At 44.3% G+C, this 16,320-nt stretch overlaps 1 protein-coding gene across 1 annotated transcript; it reads right to left on the bottom strand.

Annotated features, from left to right (window-relative positions):
- Positions 1 to 252: 252 nt before the first annotated feature.
- Positions 253 to 2,261, bottom strand: LOC128602971 (golgin subfamily A member 6-like protein 22). The gene has a single exon (XM_053617137.1). It carries the CDS (start codon positions 2,077 to 2,079, stop codon positions 598 to 600), a length of 1,482 nt encoding a protein of 493 aa, XP_053473112.1. The 5' UTR covers positions 2,080 to 2,261; the 3' UTR covers positions 253 to 597.
- Between the last annotated feature and the right edge of the window lie 14,059 nt (positions 2,262 to 16,320).

Genomic DNA, 16,320 nt, shown 5'->3' with positions numbered 1-16,320 from the left:
GAGTACCAGGACAAAGTGATTTCTTTTCCTCACGAGGTGATTAGCGGGATCGTTGAGCTAGAGACGGTCTTTTTCGTAGCGGTATGATTTGAACATTACCTTAATATAGATTTTCTCATATTCAGCATGATTTTGAACATTTCCTCTGTTGTATCCCATGAAAACACGTACTGGAGTGTTAGCCGCAGGGTGAAGAAGGTAAAGGCTAGCCCTGTGGCTAAAGTAAAGACAACACTAGACACCAGGGTTAAGCAGGCCGAGAGTCGGAAAGAGTTCAAGAAATTCTGTGAACTTTTTAAAAAAGAAAAAGAAAAGCTTGATGGAAACACAAGCTGGTCGTTTATCCAGCATTAGCGTGATTTTTTATTTTCTGTAAATAAACGTGATGAATGTTATTTTCTTTCCTCGCTGCATTTCTGCACTTTTAAAGGCTTTTAATATCCATGCGCTCATAAATATCTTTCAGATCAGCTCCGGCGCGAGCGGCCTCGAGACGCAGCGGACCACGAACCAGTAAACGATATAAATGATAGCCTCGGATTCCTGCCTCACATCCAGCACTTCATTTAGAATATTAACCATCACGCTTTCCTCCAATTAACCCTGAACTGTCTCCTCCTCCTCCTCCTCCTCCTCCTCCTCCTCCTGTTCTTCCTCTTCCTCCTCCTCCTCCTCCTCTTCCTCCTGTTCTTCCTCTTCCTCCTCCTCCTCCTCCTCCTCCTGTTGTTCCTCTTCCTCCTCCTCCTCCTCCTCCTCCTGTTGTTCCTCTTCCTCCTCCTCCTCCTCCTCCTCCTGTTGTTCCTCTTCCTCCTCCTCCTCCTCTTCCTCCTGATGTTCCTCTTCCTCCTCCTCTACTTCTTCCTCCACTTCTTCTGTCTCCTCTTCCTCATCCTCTTCTTCCTCCTCCTCCTCCTCCTCTACTTCTTCCGCCACTTCTTCTTTCTCCTCTTCCACATCCTCTTCTTCCTCCTCCTCTTCCTCCTGTTCTTCCTCTTCCTCCTCCTCTACTTCTTCCTCCACTTCTTCTTTCTCCTCTTCCACATCCTCTTCTTCCTCCTCTTCCTCCTGTTCTTCCTCTTCCTCCTCCTCTACTTCTTCCTCCACTTCTTCTTTCTCCTCTTCCTCATCCTCTTCTTCCTCCTGTTGTTCCTCTTCCTCCTCCTCTACTTCTTCCTCCACTTTTTCTTTCTCCTCTTCTTCTTTCTCCTCTTCCTCATCCTCTTCTTCCTCCTCTTCTTCGTCCTGTTCTTCCTCTTCCTCCTCCTCTACTTCTTCCTCCTCTTCTTCTTTCTCCTCTTTCTCATCCTCTTCCTCCACTTCTTCCTCCTGTTCTTCCTCTTCCTCCTCCTCTACTTCTTCCTCCTCTTCCTCATCCTCTTCTTCCTCCTGTTCCTCCTCTTCCTCCTCCTCTACTTCTTCCTCCACTTCATCCTCTACTTCTTCCTCCTCTTCTTCTTTGTCCTTTTCCTCATCCTCTTCTTCCTCCTCTTCTTCGTCCTGTTCTTCCTCTTCCTCCTCCTCTTCTTCTTTCTCCTCTTTCTCATCCTCTTCCTCCTCTTCCTCCTCCTCTACTTCTTCCTCCTCTTCCTCATCCTCTTCTTCCTCCTCCTCTTCCTTCTGTTCTTCCTCTTCCTCCTCCTCTACTTCTTCCTCCATTTCTTCCTCCTCTTCTTCTTTCTCCTCTTTCTCATCCTCTTCCTCCTCTTCCTCCTCTTCCTCATCCTCTTCTTCCTCCTCCTCTTCCTTCTGTTCTTCCTCTTCCTCCTCCTCTACTTCTTCCTCCATTTCTTCCTCCTCTTCTTCTTTCTCCTCTTTCTCATCCTCTTCCTCCTCTTCCTCCTCCTCTACTTCTTCCTCCTCTTCCTCATCCTCTTCTTCCTCCTCCTCTTCCTTCTGTTCTTCCTCTTCCTCCTCCTCTACTTCTTCCTCCATTTCTTCCTCCTCTTCTTCTTTCTCCTCTTTCTCATCCTCTTCCTCCTCTTCCTCCTCCTCTACTTCTTCCTCCTCTTCCTCATCCTCTTCTTCCTCCTCCTCTTCCTTCTGTTCTTCCTCTTCCTCCTCCTCTACTTCTTCCTCCATTTCTTCCTCCTCTTCTTCTTTCTCCTCTTCCTCATCCTCTTCTTCCTCCGCTTTCTCCTCTTCTTCCTCTTCCTTCTCTTCTTCTTCTTCCTCCTCCTCCTCCTCTTCTTCCTCTTCCTCCTCCTCCTCTATTCCGGTTCAGCGTCGGGCCTCGGGCTGCGTACGACACCACGGCGTTCCCGGCGGAGTTTACCCTCCTGGGCGTCAGATTGATTTATGGCTGCGGCTGATGAGAAAAGTTTACCGCTTATGTGCGTTCCGCTCGGACGGTTTGTTAAATTTGCCGTGGTGAATCTGGGTTAAGGGAATTCCCAGCGAGCGGAGATTTATTCCTATTACACCTTACGTGCTTCGTGCTTTCGTATTCGTAGAACAAGATTAAGCGACTCGAGTTCGCCCAGACACACGTTTACGGGTTTATTTATTTATTTGCAGTGACGTCATGGAGAAGCAGCGGAACACCTCGCGTTTAAAACCATCAGGAAGTACAGTGCTGAAAGTCTCAACAGCTTGATCGTTTTATTCGATTCTGCATACTTTTATTTTATTCTACGTCTGTTATTGTAATAAAGTCATTTCACGACTGTGTTTCCATCACTTCTTTTCCATTAATGCAAAAAATCTCAGTGAGTCTGATGAAAAAACCTTAACGAATTTTTAAGCGTGAAATGTTGTTGTTGTTTCTTTTTTTTTTTTGGCTGTCCTATTTTGAACATAATTCATCTCTAATCTAATCCAGTAATCTGATCGTGTACTGATAGAATTGATTATTTTTTGGCGGATGGCTGTAGCTAAACTGTCTTGGAGTTTGGTACGTTTTGATAAATAATTAACGGTTCGCGGCCTCCTAAAACGTAGAACCCTTATCGGTATCAAAACACTCAGTTGTAGGGTTCAATAAGGCGCCTTTAAGAGTTCCTCCGAGGTCACGGCTGAAGAACCATTCTACAAGTCTCAAAGATACTGTAGCCACACCCATAAAAACACCATGAAAATCATCAACCAATCAAGCACTAGCGTGAGGAGAGAATCGTAGAAACGTCATACATGAGGGTGTTTTCTCACTTCCAGCCACTAGGAGGCGACTTAGACCTTCCTCATTATGCTACCATGCTAAATAAATCTTCATCCACCTTCAACTGCTTTATCCTTTTCAGGGTCGCGGGGGAACCTGGAGCCTGTCCCAGGAAGCATCGGGCACAAGGCGGGGTACACCCTGGACAGGGTGCCAGTCGCTAAATAAATCTTTTTATTTTTAAATAGATCTATTTATTGATATGGGTTTCTATGTTTTCACAAATCATGGTTTGAGGCTGGAATCTCCGCACGCTGATTATCTGGAGTGTACAGCGCTATCGCGTAACCTGCTGGATTAATGCACTCGCCTGATCAAGTGCAGCGATAATAGGAACCTGGGCGCACGTATCGAACCGTATCGAACGAGTTAATATTTAATGAGCAACAAAAGCCGAGGAAAGTGCGTCGGGGCAAGCAGAAATGCCTTCCTGAACATGTAATTAATAAGTCATGTCATTATTTATTCATGGCTTTTCTTTTCTTTTTTTTTTAAACTTTCAACAGGACAGGCTTTATTTATTTATTTATTTATTTATTTATTTATTTATTTATTTATTCTCATTATCTCAGGAATTTTCCACACACCAGGTTTTTTTTAATTTATTTATTTATTTTTAACATTTTTTTTTTTTATTAAAGCATATAGCTACACTCCTTAAGGGTTCTTTGGTCATCCCTCTGGAGGAACCCTATAGAAAGGTTCTACACAGAACCCTAACATAGAGGGCTTTAGAATACGTCGCGTTCAGAACAGTCGCTTCACTGAAGGGGAAAGGACGCATGATGTGAAAGGAAAGTTTGTTTCTGCCGGTTTTACTCTCGCTTGACGTCGGGTTTTTATAACGAACTGTGAACCTCGTTCATGTGAGCCAATAGAAAACAAATGGGAGGAGCTATGGACTGTTAAATATCAGTAAAAAAAAAAACATTAGAGGAGATGATAATTATTAAGTACTGCACTTTTACAGCACCTCAATGTTTTCTTATTCTTTCTTATATGGAAAAAAGTTCATTCGCCTCATCCAGCGTGTTCCTGGAGTTTTTGTCGGGAGTTCTTGTTTACAGCACGACTTCTTTTTGAGTTATTGAGATTTAGCTAATAACTATAAGTATGCTGTAATAAATATCACAGGCGTTAAGCTAACACTGTTTAGAGTATATGTTTAAATGAGTCTATAGTCATCTGGGTTTAATATTTGAGGATGAAATCGAGCTCCAGATTGTGGAAGGACATGTTTGAGACAGGCGTTACGCCGGGTTTATCTCCGAGTCTGTGCTCGTTACTCTCCATGCGATTCTCCGTTATATTTCTAAAGCCATACCCGACTTCTTATCTTTGTAATATTCTCCGGTACAAATACTGCTGTGCGCACGGAGAACCCTTATCTCCTGTCTGTGCCTGTACTCCGTCCTGAATCGGGAAAAACAAGCACTTTATCCGTGCTGCTGCTGCTACGTCTGCGTCTGACTCTCTTTATCTCGTTCCCTCTGATTTCAGACTGCGTGAAGGTCTTCAAGCTCTGCTCCATGCTATCACACTCACACTACGCATACATGTGTTTCACATACATGTGTTTCTGACACACAGACGTTATCCACTTCAAAATCCCCCTTTCTCAGTCTTTACACTACGTCTTACAATAGAAATGGTTCAGTACATCATACACACACCGTCTGCACTTACGCTCTGCCATTCTTTGTGGAAATGTATTCGGTTTATTAATTCATTCCGATTACTTGCTATAAAACAAGACCTCCGAGGACGAGGAGTATTTTTTGATAATCACCTAAGCTAATCTGGCAACCCTGTCATCACCTGTCCTGTCTACGCTGCTCCGCCCCCTGAGCATGGGGCAGCGTGATTCTTGGCCCGTCTGGAGCTCACTTAGCGCTTGGTGCAGTTCCCATGTTTGACCACTAGGTGTAAATAATAATAATAATCCATCCATCCATCCATCTTCTACAGTTTACTCCTTTTCAGGGTCACGGGGAAACCTGGAGCCTATCCCAGGGAGCATGGGGCACAAGGCGGGGTACACCCTGGACAGGGTGCCAGTCCATCACAGGGCACAATCACATACACACTCACACACCCATTCATACACTACGGACACTTTAGACACGCCAATCAGCCTACCATGCATGTCTTTGGACTGGGGATTAATAATAATAATAATAATAATAATAATACCTGTATGGAGGTAAACGTTGCAGAAACATCTAGAACCGCGAACAAATCAGCACGACATCGGCTTCAGAGACACTTTTTAATATCGCTGCTCACTCAGAAGTATTTAATATTTCAGCAGAATTGAACATGTGTAGAGAGGTGAATACATTGTTTATCGACACTTTAATATATATTTCTATACATTTCTACACACTGATGAGCATTATTATTATTATTATTATTATTATTATTAATATTAATATTTATATCCATGTTACACTCTTTGGAAAGAACGTTCTTTTAAGGGTTCTTTAGGGACTACAGGGAACCATTGCTAAAAAGAGAACCCTCTGTTAGAACCCTTTAGTGTTACAAATACAAATATATACAGTGTAGAATAATGTAATAATATATTAACTTTACCCCCCTCTCTCTCTCTCTCTCTCTCTCTGTCTCTCTCTCTCTCTCTAGTGTGTGTGCAGTCGGTCGGGCTCGCGTGTGTCTTTAAGGGCTGGTGCTGGGGTAGGTGTGTGTGTGTGTGTGTGTGTGTGCGTGCGTGCGCGCGCGTTTCATCTCGCACTCTCTCTGTTAGCGCGCAGACGAGCTGAAACGGGCGCGAGCTGCTGGATGTTTCTGAATCTCTGAGCGCGCGCGCGCGTGTGTGTGTGTGTGTGTGTGTGGATGTTATCTCACTTACAGTCTCCTGGACTTTTGGATAAACGCAGTTGATTTCCAAATGATGATGAAGATGATGATGATGATGATGAAGACGACGATGATGAGGACTGTCTCATTCGGTGTCGGCGCACGCAGGACGTTTCTCGCGCTCGTTCTGGCGGGTCTGTGCGCACTCCGGTCCGCGCGCTCCGCTCACCATCACCGTGAGTAACAAACATGCTTTAACTCTTCCTCTGTGTGTGTGTGTGTGTGTGTGTGTGTTCGCTTGAGACCCTCTGTTTAAGTGGTGTTAGGAGAACAGTCGCGCGCGCGGTGGGTGTCACTGAAGAACTCTTTCACGCGTGCGTTTTGGTTAAAAAAAACAACAACAACAAAAAAACAAACAAAAAAAAACACGAACAAAAATAGATAGATTAAAAAGCGAATAAAACTTGTTTTCAAAATGTTTAATAGCCTACATGTTAGTAAACAAATAAATTAAAATAAAATATTATAAATTGAAATTCAGTGTAAAGTGAAAGCATTTTAAATGTTTTAAAAGCAAATATTTGTACTGTTAATAATAATAATAATAATAATAATAATAATAATAATAATAATAATAATAATGAACATTTGTGCACCTGACACTACACGCGAGTGTTGTATATAGTGTGTGTGTGTGGTGTATATTGTGTGTGTTGTGTATGGTATGTGTTGTGTATGGTATGTGTTGTGTAGTGTATAGTGTGTGAGTGTGTTGTGTATAGTGTGTGAGTGTGTTGTGTATAGTGTGTGAGTGTGTTGTGTGCGAGTGTGTTGTGTGTGTAGATGGTGTGCGAATGTGTTGTGTGTATGGTGTGCGAGTGTGGTTTGTGTGTGTGTGGTGTGTGTGTGTATGGTGTGTGAGTGTGGTCTGTGTGTATGGTGTGTGAGTGTGGTGTGTGTGTGTATGGTGTGCAAGTGTGGTGTGTGTGTATGGTGTGGTGTGCGAGTGTGGTGTGTGTGTGTGTATGGTGTGCAAGTGTGGTGTGTGTGTATGGTGTGGTGTGTGAGTGTGGTGTGTGTGTATGTATAGAGTGCGAGTGTGTTGTGTTGGTGTGTGTGTGTGTGTATGGTGTGCGATTGTGTTGTGTGTATGGTGTGTGTGGTGTGGTGTGTGTGTGTGTATGGTGAGTGTATGTGTTGTGTGTATGGTGTGCGAGTGTGTTGTGTGTGTGTTTGTGTATGGTGTGTGAGTGTATAATAATAATAATAATAATAATAATAATAATAATGAACATTTGTGCACCTGGCACTATGCACGAGTGTAGTATATAATGTGTGTGTTGTGTATATTGTGTGTGTGTGTGTGTGTGTGTGTGGTGTATATTGTGTGTGTGCTGTGTATGGTGTGTGGTGTATGGTGTATAGTGTGTGAGTGTGTTGTGTGTATGGTGTGCGAGTGTGCTGTGTGTGTATGGTGTGCGAGTGTGGTCTTTGTGTATGATGTGTGAGAGTAGTGTGTGTGTGTGTGTGTATGGTGTGGTGTGTGTGTGTGTGCATGGTGTGCGAGTGTGGTGTGTGTGTGTATGGTGTGCGAGTGTGTTGTGTGTGTATGGTGTCCGAGTGTGGTGTGTGTGTATGGTGTTCAAGTGTGCTGTGTGTGTATGGTGTGCGAGTGTAGTCTTTGTGTATGATGTGTGAGAGTGGTGTGTGTGTGTGTATGGTGTGCGAGTGTGTGTGTTTGTATGGTGTGCGAGTGTGGTGTGTGTTTGTATGGTATGGGTGTGTGTGTGTATAGTGTGCGAGTGTGTTGTGTGTGTTTGTGTATGGTGTGCGTGTGTGTGTGTGTATGGTATGCGAGTGTGTTGTGTGTGTGTGTATGGTGTGCGAGTGTGGTGTGTGTATGTGTGTATGGTGTGCAAGTGTGGTGTGTGTGTATGGTGTGCGAGCGTGGTGTGTGTATGTTTGGTGTGTGTATGGTGTGCGAGCGTGGTGTGTGTATGTTTGGTGTGTGTATGGTGTGCGAGCGTGGTGTGTGTATGTTTGGTGTGTGTATGGTGTGCGAGTGTGGTGTGTGTGTGTGTGTGTGTGTGTATGGTGTGCGAGTGTGGTGTGTGTATGTTTGGTGTGTGTATGGTGTGCGAGTGTGGTGTGTGTATGGGGTGTGTGTGTGTATGGGGTGTGTGTTTGTATGGTGTGTGTGTGTATATGGAGTGTGTGTATGGTGAGTGTACGGTGTGTGTGTGTGGTGTGTGTGTGTGTATGGTGAGTGTATGGTGTGTGTGTGTGTATGGTGAGTGTATGGTGAGTGTATGGTGTGTGGTGTGATGTGTGTGTATGGTGTGTGTGGTGTGGTGTGTGTGTGTGTATGGTGTGCGAGTGTGGTGTGTGTGTGTGTGTGTGTGTGTGTGCATGATGTGTGTGTGATGTATGGGGTGTGTGTGTGTATATGGAGTGTGTGTATGGTGAGTGTATGGTGTGTGTGTGTGGTGTGTGTGTGTGTATGGTGAGTGTGTGTGGTGCGTGTGTGTGTATGGTGAGTGTATGGTGTGTGTGGTGTGTGTGTGTGTATGGTGTGTGTGGTGTGATGTGTGTGTATGGTGTGTGTGGTGTGGTGTGTGTGTGTATGGTGTGTGTGTGTGTGGTGTGTGTGTGTGATGTATGGGGTGTGTGTGTGATGTATGGGGGGTGTGTGTGTGTATGGTGTGTGTGGTGTGTGTGTGTATGGTAAGTGTATGTTGTGTTTGGTGTGTGTGTGTATGGTGAGTGTGTGTGTGTGTATGGTGAGTGTATAGTGTGTGTGGTGTGGGTGTGTGGTGTGTGTGTATGGTGAGTGTATGGTGTGTGGTGTGTGTGTGTGTGTGTATGGTGAGTGTATGGTGTGTGTGTGTGTGAATGGTGTGTGTATGTGTGGTGTGTGTGTGTGTGTGTGTGTGTATGGTGTGTGTGGTGTGTGTGTGTGTGTATGGTGAGTGTATGGTGTGTGTATGTGTGGTGTGTGTGTGTGTGTGTATGGTGAGTGTATGGTGTGTGTATGTGTGGTGTGTGTGTGTGTGTGTGTATGGTGAGTGTATGGTGTGTGTATGTGTGGTGTGTGTGTGTGTGTGTGTATGGTGTGTGTGTGTGGTGTGTGTGAGTGTGTGTGTGTATGGTGAGTGTATGGTGTGTGTATGTGTGGTGTGTGTGTGTGTGTGTATGGTGTGTGTGTGTGGTGTGTGTGGTGTGTGTGTGTGTGTGTGTGTGTGTATGGTGTGTGTGTGTGGTGTGTGTGTGTATGGTGAGTGTATGGTGTGTGTATGTGTGGTGTGTGTGTGTGTGTGTGTGTATGGTGTGTGTGTGTGTGTGTGTGTGTATGGTGTGTGTGTGTGGTGTGTGTGTGTGTATGGTGAGTGTGGTGTGTGTGTATGGAGTGTGTACGTGCGTGTGGTGTGTGTGTGTGTGTGTATGGTGAGTGTATGGTGTGTGTGGTGTGTGAGTGTGTATGGTGTGTGTGGTGTATGTGTGTGTGTGAGTGTATGGTGTGTGTGGTGTGTGTGGTGTGTGTGTGTGTATGGTGTGTGTGGTGTGTGTGTATGGAGTGTGTACGTGTGTGTGGTGTGTGTGTGTGTGTGTGTGTGTATGGTGTGTGTGGTGTGTGTGGTGTGTGTGAGTGTATGGTGTGTGTGGTGTGTGTGGTGTGTGTGTGTGTATGGTGTGTGTGGTGTGTGTGGTGTGTGTGTGTGTATGGTGTGTGTGGTGTGTGTGTATGGAGTGTGTACGTGTGTGTGGTGTGTGTGTGTGTGTGTGTATGGTGAGTGTATGGTGTGTGTGGTGTGTGAGTGTGTATGGTGTGTGTGGTGTATGTGTGTGTGTGAGTGTATGGTGTGTGTGGTGTGTGTGGTGTGTGTGTGTGTATGGTGTGTGTGGTGTGTGTGTATGGAGTGTGTACGTGTGTGTGGTGTGTGTGTGTATGTGTGTATGTGTGTGTGTGGTGTGTGTGTGTGTGTGTATGGTGAGTGTATGGTGTGTGTGGTGTGTGTGGTGTGTGTGTGTGTATGGTGTGTGTGGTGTGTGTGGTGTGTGTGTGTGTATGGTGTGTGTGGTGTGTGTGTATGGAGTGTGTACGTGTGTGTGGTGTGTGTGTGTGTGTGTGTATGGTGAGTGTATGGTGTGTGTGGTGTATGTGTGTGTGTGTGTATGGTGTGTGTGGTGTGTGTGGTGTGTGTGTGTGTATGGTGTGTGTGGTGTGTGTGTATGGAGTGTGTACGTGTGTGTGGTGTGTGTGTGTGTGTGTGTATGTGTGTATGGTGAGTGTATGGTGTGTGTGTTTGGGATGTCACAATACCAAAAATCTAGTAGTCGGTACCGATACCACCAAAAGTCTCGGTTCTCGTGACATCCCTCGTGTGTGTGTGTGTGTGTGTGTGTGTGTGTGTGTGTGAGTATGTGTGTGTATGTGTGTGTGTGTGTGTGTGTGTGTGTGTGTGTGTGTATGATTTTAAACCATTACCGCACTTCATTTGCATCACGTCTTATTTCATTTCTATGTTGAAAATCTGTCTCTATTATTTCTACACAAATTCCCCCTTTTTTTTTTTCTTTTCTTGTCGCACCTTTTTGACGTCACCAGCAGAGGGCGCTTGTTTCCACCACCTTCCACTTGTTGCTCCTCCGTCTCCATGTCCGTGTGTAGCCCCTCCCGCTGTAGCGTTGCCGCGGAGCCGAGGATCTCTCTTGTTAAAGCAGCGCTGCCAGAGGGTTTCCATTCCAGTAATAAACCCTCCAACATCTATAATGTTAATCTTCGTTATCATAGAAGCTCTGTGATTCGCTGGACGTAACGGTGTGGCGTTACGATGTGAACGAACAGACATCAGCAGAGTCTCTTCAGTTCTTCTTATAGTCATATTATAAGATAAAAAAAACAAAAACCCTAAGTAACACACATCTCATTTGCATATTATTCTGTCACACTTCGTTGATGATATCGCGATAACGAGTTATAAATGACGGATGTAAATGTAGCGCGTGTAAACGACTTGCATGTCGAGTAAACTGTGTGTTAACGTGGAGAAACTCCACAGCGTTAGCGTAACTGTTGACCTTTATGGTAACAATATATGTCCCGAAAGGCTGCGAAATGTAAATGAGCTCTTTTACACAGTGTCTAAGCATGCATTATTTTTTTTTTACCAGACACGAGTGTGTGAATGTGTGTGAATGTTACACAAACACAAATTATTTTGGCCCTAATAATGCAGACATTTACTTATTATTATTATTATTATTATTGTGATGTCACAGTCGACCGTTTAAAGCAGCTATAAAGTAAGAACGGGAAGGAACTAGTTTCTTCTTTAATAAATAAACGCGGAACTTGTTGACCAATCGCAGTGGCGTAAGAGGAGTGAATCACTCTCAGGGGTGTGCTGTTAGGGGAAAATAATCCACGCCGGAGCGGGGAGCAGTGACCCGGCTCCGTCACAGCACCAGAAGTCCGTTTTCTGGAGCTGAAGAGTCACTTTAAAGTCAGAGTCGGAATCGTTATCGAAAAAACTTTGCTGAATGAACGTCGAGCCGTATAAATACAGCGCATTAAAGATGCAGTGAAGGGCTCGAGAGGGTCACGTCCACATTCCAATATGCACACTTCTAATTAGAGCTCGTGAATATTCATGTATGCAAATGCAGAGTGCTCAGAAAGTCTCTTGGCCAATCAGACGACTTAAGAGTTCTCTGTCTCTCTCTCTCCGTCTCTCTCTTTCTCATTAGCTAGGGTTCGACGTTAACAGTGTGTGTGTGTGTGTGTGTGTGTGTGTGTGTGAGAGAGACTTCTCGTGTCCCAGACTATTAACACGCTCACACTTACACACTCGGAGCTGCTGTTATTTCTCCGTCATTAAGTCGAACGACAGCGAAAGGCCGCCGGTGTTTAATGCGTTGGAGGCCATATGGCGTGGCGTCACTGCACAACACATGCTTATTAACATTTGCGCTAATTATGATGAACACACTGTTCAGCCCACTGATGATTAACAGAACTGTAATAAAGCTGTTGATGTGATCAGACTCACTCAGCCCCTGTTCAGATGCCGTGTGTTTGTCTGTAATTGTAGCGCTGCTCGTATCCCCCGTGATGGAATCTCTGAGTCACACCTACTTTTTAAAAAAAACAAATACAAATAAGATCACCACCACTGAGCTATTTCTATGTTCTGTCCATTCTTCATTCTTCAGAGTTTAACATGAACACGAAACTAGGAAAACCTTGGACTAAAGGAACTAGGGAAAATGTTGAAGTAAGGAAGGAAAATCGGAAACCCTGGGAGCTGGAGGAACTAGAGGGACCAGGAACCATGGGACTAAGGGAACTAGGAAGAACTTAGGAGCTAGAAGAACTAGGAAAACCCAAGAACTTGGGGAGTTTGGACAATGTAGGAACAAGAGGAACAAAACCTGGGAACTAGTGGGAACTAGGCAAAACATAGGAGCTACAGGAGCTAGGAAAAACGTGGGAACTAGAGGAACTTGGAAAACCTAGTTAGAAGATCATGGAACTAATGGAACTAGGAAGGACTTAGGGGCTATAAGAACTAGGAAAACATTGGAAGTGAGGGAACCAGGATAAATATAAGAACTAGAGGAGCCAGAAACCTGAGAACTGTGGCAACTAAAGGCACCAGGAACCACTGAACTAAGCAAACTTGGAGAAACGAATGAAGGGAAACTTCGGGAACTAGGACGCATAGGAACCCAAGTTGTATGACGGGAACTGGTGGAGAAACTAGGAAAACATTGCAAAGAGAGAAAACAAGCACCAGGCGTAGGGAATCGAGGCAGCAACCAATTAACAGCGAGTTTAGAAAAACAGGAAGCAATGACCATAAAAGGAAATTACACTGGAATGAGTGGGGACAGAATGAGGTTAGATGTGACGGGTGTGTGCGTGTCTTTCTCTCTCTCTGTACAGTAGATATGTGTAGACGTGTGTGTGTGTGTCAGTAATTGGTCAGCAGTTTGTCAGATGTAATTACAGATCTATAGCAATGTGACCTCAGTAGTCAAAGACACACACACACACAATTACACATGATTACTCAGTTCTCAGATCCGAGGCTCTTTTGTTCTCTGCGGTAAATACAGGTAAGCAGCGCGCTGTGGTCGGCTGTAGGTGATCCATTAAAGTCTCTCAGCTTGTTTGTGACAGACGAGGTTATAACACACTCTCTCATACGCTGCTTTCACACTTGTTGTTTTTCTTCTGCGGTAGGAAATCTTCTGAAATAAAAAAAAACAACAACAGCTACAACAAAAAAAAATCTCACATGAAGCGCAGACTGTAAACATAACAGAGCTGTTAGCACTTCCGCTGATCGTGACAGCTGATTAGCTAGCTTATCTGTTTAGACTTTTAAAAAGAAACATCAAAACTGGGAAAACCTAGACACTAAGGCAACTATAAAAAAAAAAACTTTGAAACTAAGAGAACTGAAAAAAGTGTACTTATAGAAGCCCAGGAACTAAGGCCTCTAAGATGCTAAGGGAACCAGGGGAAATTAAGAAACCCTACTGTACAAACTGAAAAAAAAAAAACCTGGAAGAATCTGAATCCTTGGAAGTAAGTGAACTTGGGCTATTATTGAACCAAGGGAGCTCTGGGGACTAAGGGAAACTAGGAAAGCTTACTTCAGAAAAATACGAACTAAGGGAGGAAGTGAAAACCTAGGCGCTAAGGGGAAATAGGAACTAAGGGAGGAAGTGAAAACCTAGGCACTAAGGGGAAAATATGAACTAAGGGAACAAGTGAAAACCTAGGCACTATGGGAAAATATGAACTAAGGGAGGAAGTGAAAACCTAGGCACTATGGGAAAATATGAACTAAAGGAGGAAGTGAAAACCTAGGCACTAAGACGAAAATATGAACTAAGGGAGGAAGTGAAAACCTAGGCACTAAGGGGAAAATATGAACTAAGGGAGGAAGTGAAAACCTAGGCACTAAGGGGAAAATATGAACTAAGGGAGGAAGTGAAAACCTAGGCACTAAGGGGAAATAGGAACTAAGGGAGGAAGTGAAAACCTAGGCACTAAGGGGAAATAGGAACTAAGGGAGGAAGTGAAAACCTAGACACTAAGGGGAAATAGAAACTAAGGGAAGAAGTGAAAACTTAGGCACTAAGGGGAAAATATGAACTAAGGGAAGAAGTGAAAACCTAGGCACTAAGGGGAAAATATGAACTAAGGGAGGAAGTGAAAACCTAGGCACTAAGGGGAAATAAGAACTAAGGGAGGAAGTGAAAACCTAGGCACTAAGGGGAAATAGGAACTAAGGGAGGAAGTGAAAACCTAGACACTATGGGAAAATAGGAACTAAGGGAGGAAGTGAAAACCTAGGCACTAAGGGGAAATAGGAACTAAGGAAGGAAGTGAAAACCTAGGCACTAAGGGGAAATAGGAACTAAGGGAGGAAGTGAAAACCTAGGCACTAAGGGGAAATAGGAACTAAGGGAGGAAGTGAAAACCTAGGCACTAAGGGGAAATAGGAAGTAAGGGAACTTGGGAAAATTAGCAGCACATACAGAGACCTTAATCATGTCCTAAGGCCACTTTTATAACTTAACCAAAAAAACGTATCAACACTCTGTTTAAAACTTCCCTAAAACCACAGACTCGGTCTCGTCCCAATAAGCTCTTATTAAAACGCTGAAGTGTTCAGGTTTGTTTGTGTACAGTATCTGATGGTCGGAGATGTTCAGTGCGCTGGATTCCAGACTAGACCGATACCGATCAGAAACTCTGGCTCTCATTATACCGTCGGCCTTGTTTTCTACTTTACTCCACGAATGAACTTTAATTAAATCTCCAATTAGCGTGGGTTAAAAGCTAAGCCAAGGCCTCTTTGATGCCGACACACTCGATCCGTAAACATCAGTAAAGCACGCCTATCGTACAGAGAGCGACGAGATATCCGTAAAAACGAGCTTGGGTGTAATTTATTTAATGAATCTTTTCCCACAGCCGTGGAGTCATGATGTGGCATGATTTGAATTTTGAATGGAATTGCTCACGGCGTGGTGAGTAAACACCCTCTGGTGTTTACTCTGGTGTTCACCGTGTGGTGCGCAGAACACCATCGAGAATGACTGACTGAAGAGCAGGTTTAGGACCTCACGTCCTCCTCGGATCCGATTTCCTTTTTGTGAAAGCGGAACGACGAAGGTTTTAGCTAATTAGTTAGCGTCTGTATTTTCAGAATTTTGCTCTTAAAGATGCGAGCGTAACGGTGTATTGGGATAAAACGGAGGTGTTTATTTGAGAAGATGGTTTCATGCGGCGGTCGGTGTTGGGATTAGATCTGAAGACACGGCGGCGGCCGGCGGGGAGCTGAACACGCTCGGCAGTCTCAAACAGAATGGATTTTCCCGTCTTCATCCTTCGGCTCTAATGTAAATCCGATAGCAGGTGAAAGAGGGAGGGAGGGCTGGCCGATACATCAACACTCTCCAAGCTACGTTACTCCCGAAATTATAATGAAGCCCTTTCCAACCTATATGGATTAGCTCATTAAAAACACAGAGATAAATGTGGGGGAAAAAAACGCAGTGTGAATCTGAAATGCTGGGAGTGTGTGAGCTGGTTAGTGTGTCGTGTTAACACCTCGACTTATCGAGCTTCCGTGTGAAACAAGACCGTAATCCGTGACGTTATCCCGGCGATGAGCCACCGATGACACTGAGCGCTCGGCTGTAGGACTTCTGTCGAAAAATATATTAAATATTTGAAATCAAAATCCAGAAGAAAGCGTGGGACCGTCCACGCTGTACGATTGGTCCGAGGAACCGACTTCCTCTCACACAAACCTGCTCTGTCTTGGATTTTGACTTTACCCAACACCGTTAAATTGGCTACTGGGGTTTAGGTCCGATTGAATACTTTCAGCACGTAAACGTTAGAGAAAAAAGTATAGCTGCATTTTCAAGTTTCCATACAGTAACGCACACTGAACACCAATGTTCACCATCAACCTTCAGCGTGTAACACTGTAACCATCTAACAACATTGGAACCATCTTCAACACCTTCACTGTCAAACATTGCCATCAAATATCACCATTCACCATCAAACACCACCGTTCACCATCAAACACCATCATTCACCATCTAACATCACCATCAAACATCATCATTCACCATCAAACATCACCATCAAACACTACCATTCACCGTCAAACACCATCATTCACTGTCAAACAGCATCATTCACCATCAAAAATCACCATTCACCATCAAACACCATCATTCACCATCAAACACTACCATTCACCATCAAACACCATCATTCACCATCTAACATCACCATCAAACACCATCATTCA

This window comes from Ictalurus furcatus, chromosome 27 (genome assembly GCF_023375685.1).
Source record: "Ictalurus furcatus strain D&B chromosome 27, Billie_1.0, whole genome shotgun sequence".
NCBI lineage: Eukaryota > Metazoa > Chordata > Actinopteri > Siluriformes > Ictaluridae > Ictalurus > Ictalurus furcatus.
The sequence above is the reverse complement of the archived record's forward strand: the minus strand, read 5'-3'. Positions and strand labels throughout refer to the sequence as shown.